This window comes from Silene latifolia, chromosome 5 (assembly GCF_048544455.1).
Source record: "Silene latifolia isolate original U9 population chromosome 5, ASM4854445v1, whole genome shotgun sequence".
Taxonomy (NCBI): Eukaryota; Viridiplantae; Streptophyta; class Magnoliopsida; order Caryophyllales; family Caryophyllaceae; genus Silene; species Silene latifolia.
This window is the reverse complement of record NC_133530.1, coordinates 81,865,867-81,879,369: the sequence shown is the minus strand read 5'-3', so window position 1 is coordinate 81,879,369 and position 13,503 is coordinate 81,865,867. Positions and strand designations below refer to the sequence as shown.

General features: G+C 39.7%; 1 protein-coding gene across 1 annotated transcript; it reads right to left on the bottom strand.

Annotated features, from left to right (window-relative positions):
- Positions 1–11,297: 11,297 nt before the first annotated feature.
- LOC141655625 (uncharacterized) lies at positions 11,298–12,909 on the bottom strand. Its single transcript, XM_074462695.1, has 4 exons — positions 12,407–12,909; positions 11,910–12,222; positions 11,496–11,825; positions 11,298–11,450 (listed from the first exon to the last, which is right to left on the bottom strand). Exons 1-4 carry the CDS (start codon positions 12,907–12,909, stop codon positions 11,298–11,300), a joined length of 1,299 nt encoding a protein of 432 aa, XP_074318796.1.
- Positions 12,910–13,503: the final 594 nt, after the last annotated feature.

Here is a 13,503-nt window from a genome sequence, read left to right as displayed (position 1 = left end):
CTACGGTAAGATTAAGGAGTGTGGGTAGATAGCGTGGATGATTATGAGTTATCTTATTATGAATGATACATGAGTATGAGCATGATGTATAAATGTGAGGTTCAGATAAGATGTGCATATGCTATGTCGGAGTTGAAATGAGAAGTATGGAAGATATAATTGTGATGTGTAATGAGGAGAGTACAATGGAAGAAGGGTCTATGAAATTATGATTATATGAGAAATTGGAAGTTTGATTTAGTAATGCGTAATGAGATGATAAGAAAGTGATGTGCATGATATCTCTTTTCAGTTAATGATTTTAATACTCTACTCATATGAATCGTTTAATAAGACGTGGAATTAATATGAAAGGTGGTATAATTGCATGAGATGGAGTACTTTAAATCATACGATAAATGAGAATATGAGGGACAGGTTGATCGACAGGTGACGAGTCGATCAACCTGAATGTGTATGTGGGCCGATAGGTTGCATGCCTCGTACGGGGGGTGCGACAACCCTATTAACTCGCGTTTATTTATTTCTAAACTACGCAAGTATGATTTATATATAGGAGTGTGCGTATATGGTACATATGTTAGTTTATCTTAATAGAAAGAAGATGCCCCCAAAGAAAACATCTGTTGTTGCTAATATGAGTGTTGAGGAGATTGAAAGGTTGATAGATGTGAACACAACAGTAATGACAGCCTTGCAGAACTCAAAGAAGCCAGAAATGGATGCTGGCAAGATGATCTCACTACTTGTTCATCACAACCCTACTAAGTATGATGGCTTGGGTGAGTCGTCACTACTATGAGAATGGTGTCGTGAATTTGACAACTGCTTTTGAGTCGGAATGCCCAACTGAATTATAGGTGGACCAGGGTGCAATTTACCTCAGAGGGCCGGCAGGCTTGTGGTGGAACCAAAATAAAGCGGAGATTCGAGAAGGATTTAAGAAACGCGGGGAGACCCATGTTCGCTGGTCTAGTTTCAAAAACATATTGCAGCAGCACTTAGTGCCGGAAGACTTCAGAAGTAGGATAAGGGCTGAGTTCGACGCATTTAAGATGACAAACAAGATGACTGCGGAAGAGTATCATAACCGATCATGGAATTGTCGGAATATGTGAGTGACCTGAACATGGGAAGTGACATTCTGGCTGCAAGATTTGAGAGGGGTTTGTTGACTGAAATTAAGAAGAGGCTCGCAGGTAGAGAGCCAACTATTGTAGATGAAGTATAGCAGCGAGCTGGACATGCTGAGAGAATATCTGACATGTTGAAGGAGGAAAGGAAGGATAACGGAGAGAAAAGAAAAGCTGAAACAAAAAGTAAAGGAGCTGCAGGGGGTAAGAAATTGAACTCGGCCCCATTTCGCTCTTATTCTGCTGGAGGGTTTGGAATGGCTAGTAAGGCATCAAGTAGCCAGGGAGAGAGTAGACTCTAGTGTTTTGGCTGTGGCAAATATGGCCACAAGGCTTTCGAATGCCGATCCACAGGAAAAGGTGGAAATGGGAATAGAGGAGGTAGCCAGAGTGCATATCCTACTCCAACACCTATCTATATGAGTAATCGGGTTTCTGGCCAGGGTGGATACCAGGAGAGTCACTATAATAACAATCAGACTCGATTTAATAATAGCCAGACCTATGGAGAAGGATACTATCAGAAAGCGAATAGTGGGAAAAATCGGGAAAGTGTAGCAAAGCCTACTGTTCCGGCTAGTACGGTCCAGGGATAGGCCAAGTCCAGTGGCAATCTATTCATGATGGGAAATGAGGCTGCAACAGAGGATGCGCACGTAGTATCTGGTACATTTCTAGTGAACTTTAAACCTTTATATGGTTTGTTTGATTTTGGGGCAACCCATTCGTTTATATCGCGTAGTCATGCTAAGACCCTAGAATTGACTGACCATACGGAGATTATGGATGAAGTAGAGATACTGTAAGGGGAGCCGGTAAATGCAATAAGTTGTACAAGGGGATACACATAGTAATAGGGGAAGTTATATTCTTTGTTGACTTAATAGACTTTCCCGTGGGTGGTTTTGAGGTGATTATTGGTATGGATTGATTGGGTAAGAATAGGGCACACATTGATTGCTCCCAAAAGAAAAAATCGGTAAGAGGGACGAAGTGTGTGAGGGTGACTTACAAGGGAATTCTGGTGAAACTGATCAACTCGGTTATCTTAAAGGCATGTATGTTATAACCCGGATTATAAAATAAAGGAAAAATATATTATAAAATATTTATCAGAGTATAACAATGATAAAAGGGTAAAGATGACGGAAACACCTAACCAATCCAGTTCGTTACTAAATACAAAACCAAACTAATACATTATTCCGGGGTTCTCAAACATAAAACAAAGTTCTAATTTATTATTCGGCTCGCCCCTCGATGCATCCCAAACAAGCATCATCAACACAACACCAATCTCAACAACCTAAGAATGGGAGGTCGACAATGAGTCGGGAGTAACTAGATGCTCTCCCAGTCATGTTTACAACATTGAATACAACCAATAATCATTAAGATTTGAAATGCAAACCAGTAAACATGTGAGACCATCTATACTCATGAAAACTTTACACAACTTATCATAACTTTACCAACTTTAGACGGAAGTCATATTGCAAACCTAAACCATGTGCGTCCACTAGACTATGGACACTTACAAACCAATATAATACACGATCCATAGCAACATAAGGCAAATTATAAGCAATAAACAATAACGAATAGAGCAAACAATGCTGGAGCGTTTAACTAATGACTCTAGCAGATGTAATGTTTAACTGACGATCCATCGGTTGTGAAGTATTTAACTAATACTCCACGGTACTATGTATAGCGTATAACCACGACCTATATCCTAAGACCTGTCCATAGCTCTCGGTTAATTTACTATACACCGAACGACACATGGGGACCAGAACGTTTAACTAACGAATCTGACCAATCCCGAACATAGACCAAATAAACCCCCAAAGGATGACCCTAATTCATTCCGATTGTATTTAACTAATACTACCGTCCTCTATTTGACTAGCCAACAATAAATGCATGGTTTAACTGACTGCACACAACATGCGTGAACCACATCACGACTCAACTCAGAAGAAAAGTTCAACTGACTGTCCAACTCATACGTGAACAACATCGCGACTCGATCTAGTAGAACAGTTTAACTGATTGTCCTACCAACATATGAATAAGAGTAACCCATAACCAGAAGGAACCACAAAGATTTAACACATTGAATACAATACAATAGTTAAAGCAAGTAGATACAACCAAGGTTATAGTAACCTTAGTCATAACATGGACTCTGGATGTGAAGTTGTACTAACCTCGACTATAACTTCAACATATAACATGAGGTTATCCTAACCTCAACCATAACCTTGACATGAAACTCAAAGTTATACAGTTCCAACCATAACCTTGAGTCATAATCTCAGGGTACGTTAGTTCCAGCCTTAATCTTAACTCATAGTCCAAAGTTATAGTAGCATCAACTATAACCTTGATTCATATTTCCAAGGTTATACCTTAAACAGTCTTAACTTGAGTCATAGCGTAAAGTTATACTAGCTTCAGCCATAACTTAGAGCCATATTCTCAAGGTTATACTAACTTCAGCTATAACCCTAAGTACTACTCTTGGCCGCACGATCAAGCTGCCTCTAGGGTTTCACTCGTGAGCTCTAGGCGCGTACAAGACATCCCATATTAACACATAAACATCATCTGATATATAATTAAGACATTGCAACATATACAAACATATGAATGATAATTAATCATGATAATAAATAATCTAACAAGTACCAATTATACAAATCAATCATTAAATCATGTAAATTACATCAATTGGCATAAACACAATTAAAAGAGACACACCTAGTTACCTTTTTAACGATTAATTCTCAAGATCATCCACGATGTAGATAACCTCACCAGGAGCGGTCTTCACGCCTTCATTGATCAATCCAAACGTGCCAAAGGGAAACGTTCCCAATTAAAACACTATTTAATATAAAAACTATAAAAACAACGCTTAGACAACGAAACATACGAATAAGATAGATAGATCTAAGAAGTAGGATCAATCTAGGCTTGAAAAACAATGAAGAACGATGAAGAAAAAGGCGCACAAAACCCTATGTAGAAGGGAGGCACACGGCTCCAAGAAGACAAGAGAGGAGAGAAAACTAGATTTAGGGTTTTGTGAGAATTATGAGAAAAGAAAAAGAAAGGGTTTGGTTTCCCTTCTTATTTATAGAAGAAGCTCATGGGTTTATTCCAATATTAGGCCCAAAACTCAACCCATCCACTCTAACCACACGTGAAACTCATAGGCAAAATGGGTTTTCACCGAATCTCGAGCTAGACAAGACGATAAAGTAAAAGAAGAATATTTTCCCGGAAAATAAAATACGAAATATGGGAAAATAAAATTAAAGAAATATATTACGAAAATTAGGGGTGTCACATTGTATGAAGAAACAATGCCAGATGATTTTGTGTCATGTGAGAGATATGCGAGTGGAGGAGTCTAACGCAGAATAGATTAAAGTAGTTAATGCATTCCAGAACGCATTTTCTGAGGAGATATCGGGATTACCAACTCAGAGGGAGGTTGAGTTCAATATAGAGTTGCAACTTGCAACAAGGAGCATGACCAATTTCTAAGGCCCCTTATCGAATAGGACCCAAGGAATTGGAGGAATTAAAAAAACAAATGGATGACTTGTCGGAGAAAGGATATGTCCGACCGAGTGTATCGCCCCTGGGAGCACCATTTTTGTTCGTTAAGAAGAAAGATGAGAGTATGAGACTTTGCATCGATTATAGACAATTGAATAATGTAACTGTAAAGAACAGATATCCTTTACCACATACATATGACCCGTTCAACCAATTAAGTGGGGCTGGTGTATTTTCAAAGATCGACCTGAGATCAGGATACCATCAGTTGAGGGTGAAGCATGAGGATATTCCTAAGACTGCATTAAGGACCAGATACGGGCAGTACGAGTTCACTGTTATGCCATTTGGACTGACTAATGGACCGGCAGTGTTTATAGACCTTATGAACCAGGTATTTAGTCCATATCTGGATAAGTTCGTAGTAGTCTTCATCGATAATATCCTGGTGTACTCTAGGAATAGAAGGAGCCCCTGAGAGTAGTTTTGCAAACGTTGAGAGACAATCAACTGTGTGCTAAACTGAGTAAGTGTGAATTTTGGTTTAAAAAGGTGGCATTTCTGGGTCACGTGGCATCCAAGGAGGGAGTATCCGTGGACCTTAGTAAGATAGAGGCAGTATCTAAATAAAAGTCACCAAAGAATGTTGTTCAGATATGGAGTTTTCTAGGATTAGCTGTCTATTATAGGAGGTTTGTTAAAGACTTCTTGAAGATAGCCAAGCCCATGACTGTGTTGATGAGAAAGGAAAACCGGTTTAAGAGGGATGAGAGTTGTGAGAAGGCGTTTCAGACATTGAAGGAGCGACTGACCACATCTCATGTCCTAACCTTGCCGGAAGGGAGCGAGAATTTTTAGGTGTACACTAACGCGTCCAAAAATGGCTTGGTATGTGTATTGATGCAGAATGGTAAAGTTATTGCTTATGGTTCACAGCTGAAACCCTACGAGGAGAATTACCCAACGCATGACTTAGAGCTTCGGGCTGTTTTTTTTGCACTAAAGTTATGGCATCATTATCTATACGGAGCTACTTTCAAGGTATATTCAGAACATAAGAGCCTTAAGTACATATACACTAAGAAGGAGTTGAATATGAGATGGAGAAGGTGGAGAGAACTGATCGGTGATTACGACACGAAGATCGTGTAACATGAGGAAAAGCTAATGTAGTGGCCGATACACTGAGCAGGAAGTCGGTCCATGCTCTATGTGTAGCCATGTCGCAAGTTAGACTGAGGGATAAAATGGAAATGATGGGAATATATATGATGAGAAAAGGGGATACTGTGAGTGATATGACGATCGATCCAAAATTGTATGCAAATATACGAGAAAAGCAAACGCGAGACTTGGTGATAGCTGCATGGCGCGTGTAGGCCGGAGCTGGCAAGCCTACGCATTTCACGATACACAGTGATGGTAATTTAAGGTGTAATGGGAGATGGTGCGTGCCAGATGATGAGGAATTGAAACGGAGTATCTCGACTGAGGCACACAATACACCTTACTCTGTGCATCTAAGAGGAGATAAGCTATATAAGGATCTAAAGAAGACGTTCTGGTGGCCTGGGACGAAGAAGAAAGTGGTTGATATTGTGGCTCGATGTTTGACCTGCCAAAGGGTAAAAGATGAACACAAAAGACCACAGGGTAAGGTACAACCTTTGCATATTCCTGAATGTAAGTGGGAAGGCATATCTATGGATTTAATTGTCGGATTACCAAGGACCAAGAAGGGAAATAACATGATATGGGTGACAGTGCATTGCCTTACCAAGACCGCTCATTTCATTTCGATGAAAGATACTTGGAGCAAGGCGGAATTGGCAAGAGCTTATTGTAAAAACATAGTGAAGTTACATTGGGTACCCAATGACATAGTATCTGATAGAGACTCGAGGTTTATCTCAAAATTTTAGAGAGAGTTACAGGATTTGCTGGGTACTACCCTAAAGACGAGTACCACTTTTTATCCAGCTATGGATGAACAGACTAAGAGGACAATTCAGACTTTGGAGGACATGTTAAGGGTCTGTGTACTGGAATTCGGTAGTTCATGGGAGGAACGATTGGATTTAATTGAGTTCTCATACAATAATAGTTAACATGCCAGTATTGGAATGGCTCCATTTGAAACATTATACGAGAGAAAGTGTAGGAGTCAGGTGTGTTGGTACGATGTGACTGATTCAGTAGTTTTGGGTCCGCGGATGATCCATGAGATAGTGGAGCAGGTGAAAGTGATTCGTCAAAAGATGAAGGTTGCTCAGGATCGCCAAAAGAGTTATGCTGACTTGAAACGTAGTGATGTAGAATTTCTTGTGGGTGATAAAGTTTTATTGAAGGTCTCTCCTATGAAAGGTGTCATGAGATTTGGTAAGAGGGGCAAACTTAGCCAGAAATACATTAGGCTGTAAGAGATTCTTCAACGGGTTGGGGAAGTAGCTTATCGCTTAGACTTACCTCCAACTCTGGATAGAGTGGACAATATTTTTCACGTGTCACAATTGAAGAAGTGTGTGAGCGATCCTACTCACATACTTGAACCAGAGGCAATGGAGATAGATGAGTCATTAGCATACGTCGAGTCTGCCAAGGAGATCCTTGACAGAAAAGTGCGTGAAACGCGGAATGGCAAGACTACAATAGTGAAAGTGTTGCGGTCTAACCACAGTGTGGAAGAGGCAACTTGGGAAGACGAAAGTGCAATGCGAGATAAGTATCCACATCTATTTGACCAGGTATGAATTAGGTTCCGAGACGTAACCTTTCTTTTAGAAGGGTGGAATGTCAAAACCCCGTTAATCTGAGACCTTAGCCGCGATTTAAGTTATGCGTTATGGCATGGTAGTTGCTCGAATTTAACCTTTGGATGCGTGAATTTTGGGATGAAACTATTTTAAGGGGGAAAGACTGTAATAATCGGTATAGTTTATATAATTTTATTATTAATGTTCGCATTAGGTGACGTATAATATTTATTATGTATGTTACGAGTCGGGAGAGAGTAAGTGGTGTAAACCAATAGGACGAACCGAGTGTGAGGGCCAAGAGATGGGCCGAGAAATCGAGTGACTTTTGAGCTTATTCGGGTTCCACTTAAGTTGTGTATTAGACTCGGGGTATATAAGCACCAATTTTACACTAGAACTTAATCTATTCCTATTCCTAACAGGGCTGTCTCTGAGATTTCAGGACCCTGTGCAAAAACTTAAATCGGGGCCCTCGGCCCTATATAGTATTTTTCAACTTAAAAGTATAATTTTAATCCCGACTACTTAGCTATCAAAGTACTATTAAATTAAGATGGCACAAAGATGAGACCATCTTTATAAGCTTTATATTAATTTAAGGGGCATAAAATAATATTAAAGTATAAAGACCGTCGAGATGAAACTATATTTAACTTAGCTCAAATACTAAAGGTTCATAAAAAAAATGACAGCTATAGTAGTAGTCGAACCTAGGACGTTGTGCTACATGAATAACTTATCACCACAATATGAACCACTATACTACGTTGGAGTATGTGATAATACTCATTGTCAAAACATTGCTTCTCTGATTTTTGTCATGCTCCCAAGACCCGTTTTGGGCCAAAGTTTTTGGGGCCCTGTGCGACTGCACGGGCCGCACACCCTCAAAGACGGGCCTGATTCCTAAACACAAAAGAAAAGAAAACCTAGAGAGAAAAGATAAGAGAGAAGACGGACAGAGGCGACGTAGGACAGGAGTTTAAGGGCACGATTTTCGAGACCGTTTTACCAATTTTTCATCCTTTCGATCGTGGGTATAATTCTATATTTTACCTAATTCGTTTTATAATAGTTTATAGCAATTTTTATGTTTTGTCTCAAACCCTAATTGGATGGTTTGTTTGTTTTAGACGGTTTCATACTGACGATTTAGCAATAACACATTGGGATTGAGATAGACCAAGGGATGGGGTGTCGGTTGTGACCGGGCTATTGGGTCGTGTCCTGTCGTGGTTGACTCGTGGTCGAGAATGACCTAAGTGTGGCCTGGCCGTGGCCTGTTGCGGCCTGACCGTGGCCTAGGCCTGGCCTTGGTCTCGGCATAGGTCACGTGTAGCGTAGTTATGTTGCTTAATTAATTTGTAGCGATATTTATTTTGTATTGTTATAATTGTATTAGGTGCGAAGTTTGTAGAAGATCCTTTTTAGCAGTTTTGAACATTTGCTGCGGCGGTCTTTTGTTGAGTTAGGATTTCTCCTACTCTTTTTTGGGGAAAGAGTAAGCTTCTCAATAAAAGATAAATTGTCCCAATACATCAATAACAACACTCAGTTGCTTAAGCTCCTATCAGGCTCAAACCATCTGAATGTGTTCTAGCAATTCTAATACATTTGCATTTTGACATTTAATATCACATTGTCTTAATCTACTTTTAACCACATACTTCACCCTGGTGATGAGTACACTTGGTCTCTAAACATAACCATCCACCCTGCTTGTGTTTCGCATATGCCACAGATAGTACATCAGACATGCCAAGATCATTACAGTAACCATTTTCCTGCAAGCAGAAGCCTGCCTCTAGCCAATCATCCATTGTATGCACTCAGTGTCAGGTAAGGTGATATTACACCAAGCACTCACCATCTGAACACACTGTTTGCTGTATCAGCATTCAAAGAAAAGGTGATTATGATTCTCTTCTTGAATACCACACAGAAAACAACAATTACTTTGCACAATCTTCATCCTATATAACCTATCATGTGTGAGCAGTCTCTGATGAGCAATGAGCCAGTACAGAAAGGAGTGTTTTGGTAAGATCCATCTGTTTAGAATCCAAGGATACAAAGTCACCTTCACCCCATCTGATTTCAGCCACTTGTATCCTGCTGTGATATTGAAATGCTCTAAACCGTCTCCATCAAATAAATAAGCTTTAAATATATCCTTGACTTGACAAATTTTCCTCCAGGCCCAGCTGCTTCCCACCCCTGGTTTATAGTCCACCCAATCAAAGTTTTTAATATAGACTGCATGGACCCATCTCACCCAGAGGTGGTCTTTCTTCTGAGCTATCCATCAAGCATACTTACCAATGTCGGCAATGTTCAACAAATTCAAATCCTTGAGCCCTTAACCACCTTGTTTCTTAGGCTTACATATCTGTTCCCAAGAAACCAAGGCAGGGCTTTCTTTTTTATCAGTCCCATGCTAAAGATAAGCTCTGCACACAGCTTCAATTCTACCAATAACCGTTTTTGGCAAAATAAAGATTCGCCCCCAGTAACTATGCAAATTAGTGACAACATCTTTAATCAAAACTACTCTCCCTGCATAAGATAGTTTCCTAGAGCCCAAACTCCTGATTCTGTCAACCACCCTCTTAACTAAGCAAGTACAGTCAAGGATTGAAGGTCTCTTTGGGGAGACATTAACTCCTAGGTATTTAAAAGGTACTGTCCCCCTCTTAATACCAGGCATCATTTCAATCTCCTTAACCAGCTGATCATCAATTCCATTACAATAAATATTGGACTTCCCCTTATTCATGACTATCCCAGAAGCTTTAGAGAAGCAATCAAAAGATTTCAACATCAATTCAACTGAAGCTCTATCCCCTTTACAAAACAGAATTAGATCATCATCGAAACATAAATGAGATAACTGAACCCTGTTGCAAAGTGGATGAAAATTAAATTTCTCAAGTTTCTGAACCACCCTCGGTATTCTACTCAAATACTTAAGACAGATGGTGAAAAGAAGAGGTGAAAGGGGGTCTCCTTGTCTGAGCCCCCTTTTTCCTTTAAAAAATCCAAAAATACTGCCATTAAGAGCCATAGAATAAGACGGGGTAGTCATACACTGCATCACAATTTGAGTAAACTTAACAGGAAATCCCTTTGCTTTCAACATGCCCTCCACAAAACTCTACTCAACAGAATCGTATGCTTTCTGTAAATCCAATTTTATCATGATTCTAGGTGAGCAGCTCTTTCTTTTGTACAATTTGATCAAATCCTGGCATATCAAGATGTTCTCAGCTATGTCTCTACCTTTTATGAACGCACTTTGAGATGTACTGATCACATCAGGCAGCACTTGTCCCAGTCTTGCACACAACACCTTAGAGAGGCACTTGTAAACGGTGTTGCAGCAGGCAATGGGTCTAAATTGCATCACACTTTCAGGCACCTCAACTTTAGGGATTAAAGTAATGATGGTATTATTACATTGCTTCAGCAACTGCCCAGAATGGAATACCCCTTTAACTGCAACAATTACATCATTCCCAATAATTCCCCAATTATCTTTGAAAAATTGATTGTTATATCTAACAGGTCCTGGAGCTTTTGTACCTGGAATAGCAAATATTGCCTCTTTAATTTCCTCAGTATTTACAGGTGAGAGCAGTATGTCACAATGCTCTTTTGTCAAGCACTTACCAGCTTCCACAATTCTCTTATTAATGCTGGTTGCCTCTGTTGAAGTGCCCAGCAGAATTTTATAATAATTCTCAAAGGCATTCTGGATATCTTCAGGTTTAGTCCACAGATTATTATTCATATCCTTAATTTGGAGAACCCTATTCCTAGCCCTTCTTCTTTTAATTCAAGCATAGAAGTAAGCAGTATTATCATCACCATATTTCATCCATTCACACTTTGCTTTTTGCTTCAAATATTGATCTCTAGCAATTCGTAGCTGAATAAGATCCTTAGCACATTCTCTTTCAGACAAGCACATCTCCTCATTGACAGGGTCCTGTACCAACAGAGTTTAGAACTGATTCAATGTTATTTCAGCAACATGAGTTAAGTTCTCAATATCCCCAAATTGCTCTTTATTCAATTTCTTTAGATCAGCTTTTAAACCCCTCAACTTTTGAACAATTCTGAACATAGGAGTCCCTTGCCCCTCCTTATTCCACCCATTTCTTATAATACTATCATACTCTGGTGCCAAAGACCACATATTGAAGTATTTAAAAGGTGTGCCTCTCCTGTGGACCTCCCCCTCAAAATGTATAAGACCAGGACAGTGGTTAAACAATCCTTCAGGTAGGTAATACACATAGCTATCAGGGAACATATCCACCCAATCCACATTAACCAATGCCCTATCCAACTTACTATAGACCTTGGTTCCATATTCATGCTTATTAGTACAAGTGTAGAAAGCTCATCTAGCCCCCGGATCTTCTAACTGACAGTCCTGAACAACCTGAGCCAAAGGAGCCATCTCAGCATTAGTAATGAGAGCTCCCCGAATTCTTTCATTGCTGGCCATGATTGTATTAAAATCACCTCCTACAATCCATGGTCCTCTCACATCCTTTTGGTACTGTCTCAAACTATCCCACAAAGGAATTCTTTCAGCCAGTTTATTTAGACCATAAACCACAGTGAACCAAAATATTTTTTTCCTTATTTTATCCAACACTTTAGTATGTATACTCTGGATAGAGATATCATACACCTTAACATCAAAAGAGTTAGGATCCCATATAAGCCATATCCTTTCCCCTTTATGTAAACTAGAATTGGTGCAGATAGACCAATCATCACACAAATTAACCCTAACTTTATTCCAATTAGTATTCTTAATTTTAGTTTCTAACAATCCAAATATACCCACTTTATTCTGAGATAGGAATCTCTTTATTTCTAGCTGTTTATTGGGGTTATTCAGACCTCTAATATTCCAAATACCAAAACTACCCATATTCAGAAATAGACTTGCTGGACTCTCCCTTCTCCATATTCCTATAATCAATCAAACACAGTCTAGCTTTGTGCATAGAATTAGACAAGGCCTCCATGAAGGTCACACCCCCAGGAGAAAGTCTTCTCCCACCATCCTCATTTCTCATCAACCTAGAAATGAAGCGCCTAGGTAGAGAACTCTCCACCAGAGGGGTATTAGCAACCATCACTGGAGTCATAACTGCCACAGGCACAATAGGAGTGTTTGGAACCAAGTTTTGTACAAGTGTCTTCTGAACATTCCTCTGAACAGGAACATTCTTAGGAGGTTGTTGCACTGGTACTGGTTTAGTAACTCCTACACCCTTAGGCCTCCACACTTTCTTACCCACAGGTTTAGCCACACCGCCCTTCCTACAATCAGTAGCTAAATGACCTAACCCCTTACATTTAGTGCACTTCAGAGGTAACCAATCATAGACTACCTTGAGTGTCTGCGTTTTACCATTTTCATCCATAAACTTTATCACAGTAGGGAAGGTCTGCAATGTCAACTTCTATCATAATTCGGGCGAACCCTAAGAAATTCTTATAGAAAGTGGCATCATCACATCTAATGAACTTACCCACTCCACTATAGATTTTCTTAAGGCATTTAATCCCCCAGAATTTCACATCCAAATCAAACAATTTCATCCAGATAGGAATCCTTTTAACATAATGTTTCACCAGTTGCATCTTAGGGTTCCACTCTTTGATAATAACCGGTTTATTATCAAATAGTAAATGACCATTATTAAGAACAAATTGTTGTTGGTCCTTAGTTTTGAATCGTACCAGAAAAATACCGTTGGGCATGAAATAAATCTTGTCAATCCCTTGAGCTTGCCACACCCTGTTGACGAAACCCGTGAGAACAGAGCTCGGCGGGTTCGCTCCAAGCACATAGCAAACCACGGAAGTAGACCAGAATTTGATTTCACCAGCACATAGCACATAGCAAATCTTTGGTGATTTGCATTATCGATGGTTCTGGTTGTTCTGATCATTCCTCCTCAGGTTCCTCCTGAATAGTTTCTTCATCCTCCAGTATAACTTCAAGGTCTAATTCC

Coding starts and splice junctions, on each gene's coding strand:
- LOC141655625 (XM_074462695.1), bottom strand. CDS start 12,909: ATGGATGAAAATGGTAAAACGCAGACACTCAAGGTAGTCTATGATTGG. Junction 12,223..12,406: donor AAGTCTATTTCTGAATATGG/GTAGTTTTGGTA, acceptor CACCAATTCTAG/TTTACATAAAGGGGAAAGGA. Junction 11,451..11,495: donor ATATTGAGAACTTAACTCAT/GTTGCTGAAATA, acceptor CTGTTGGTACAG/GACCCTGTCAATGAGGAGAT.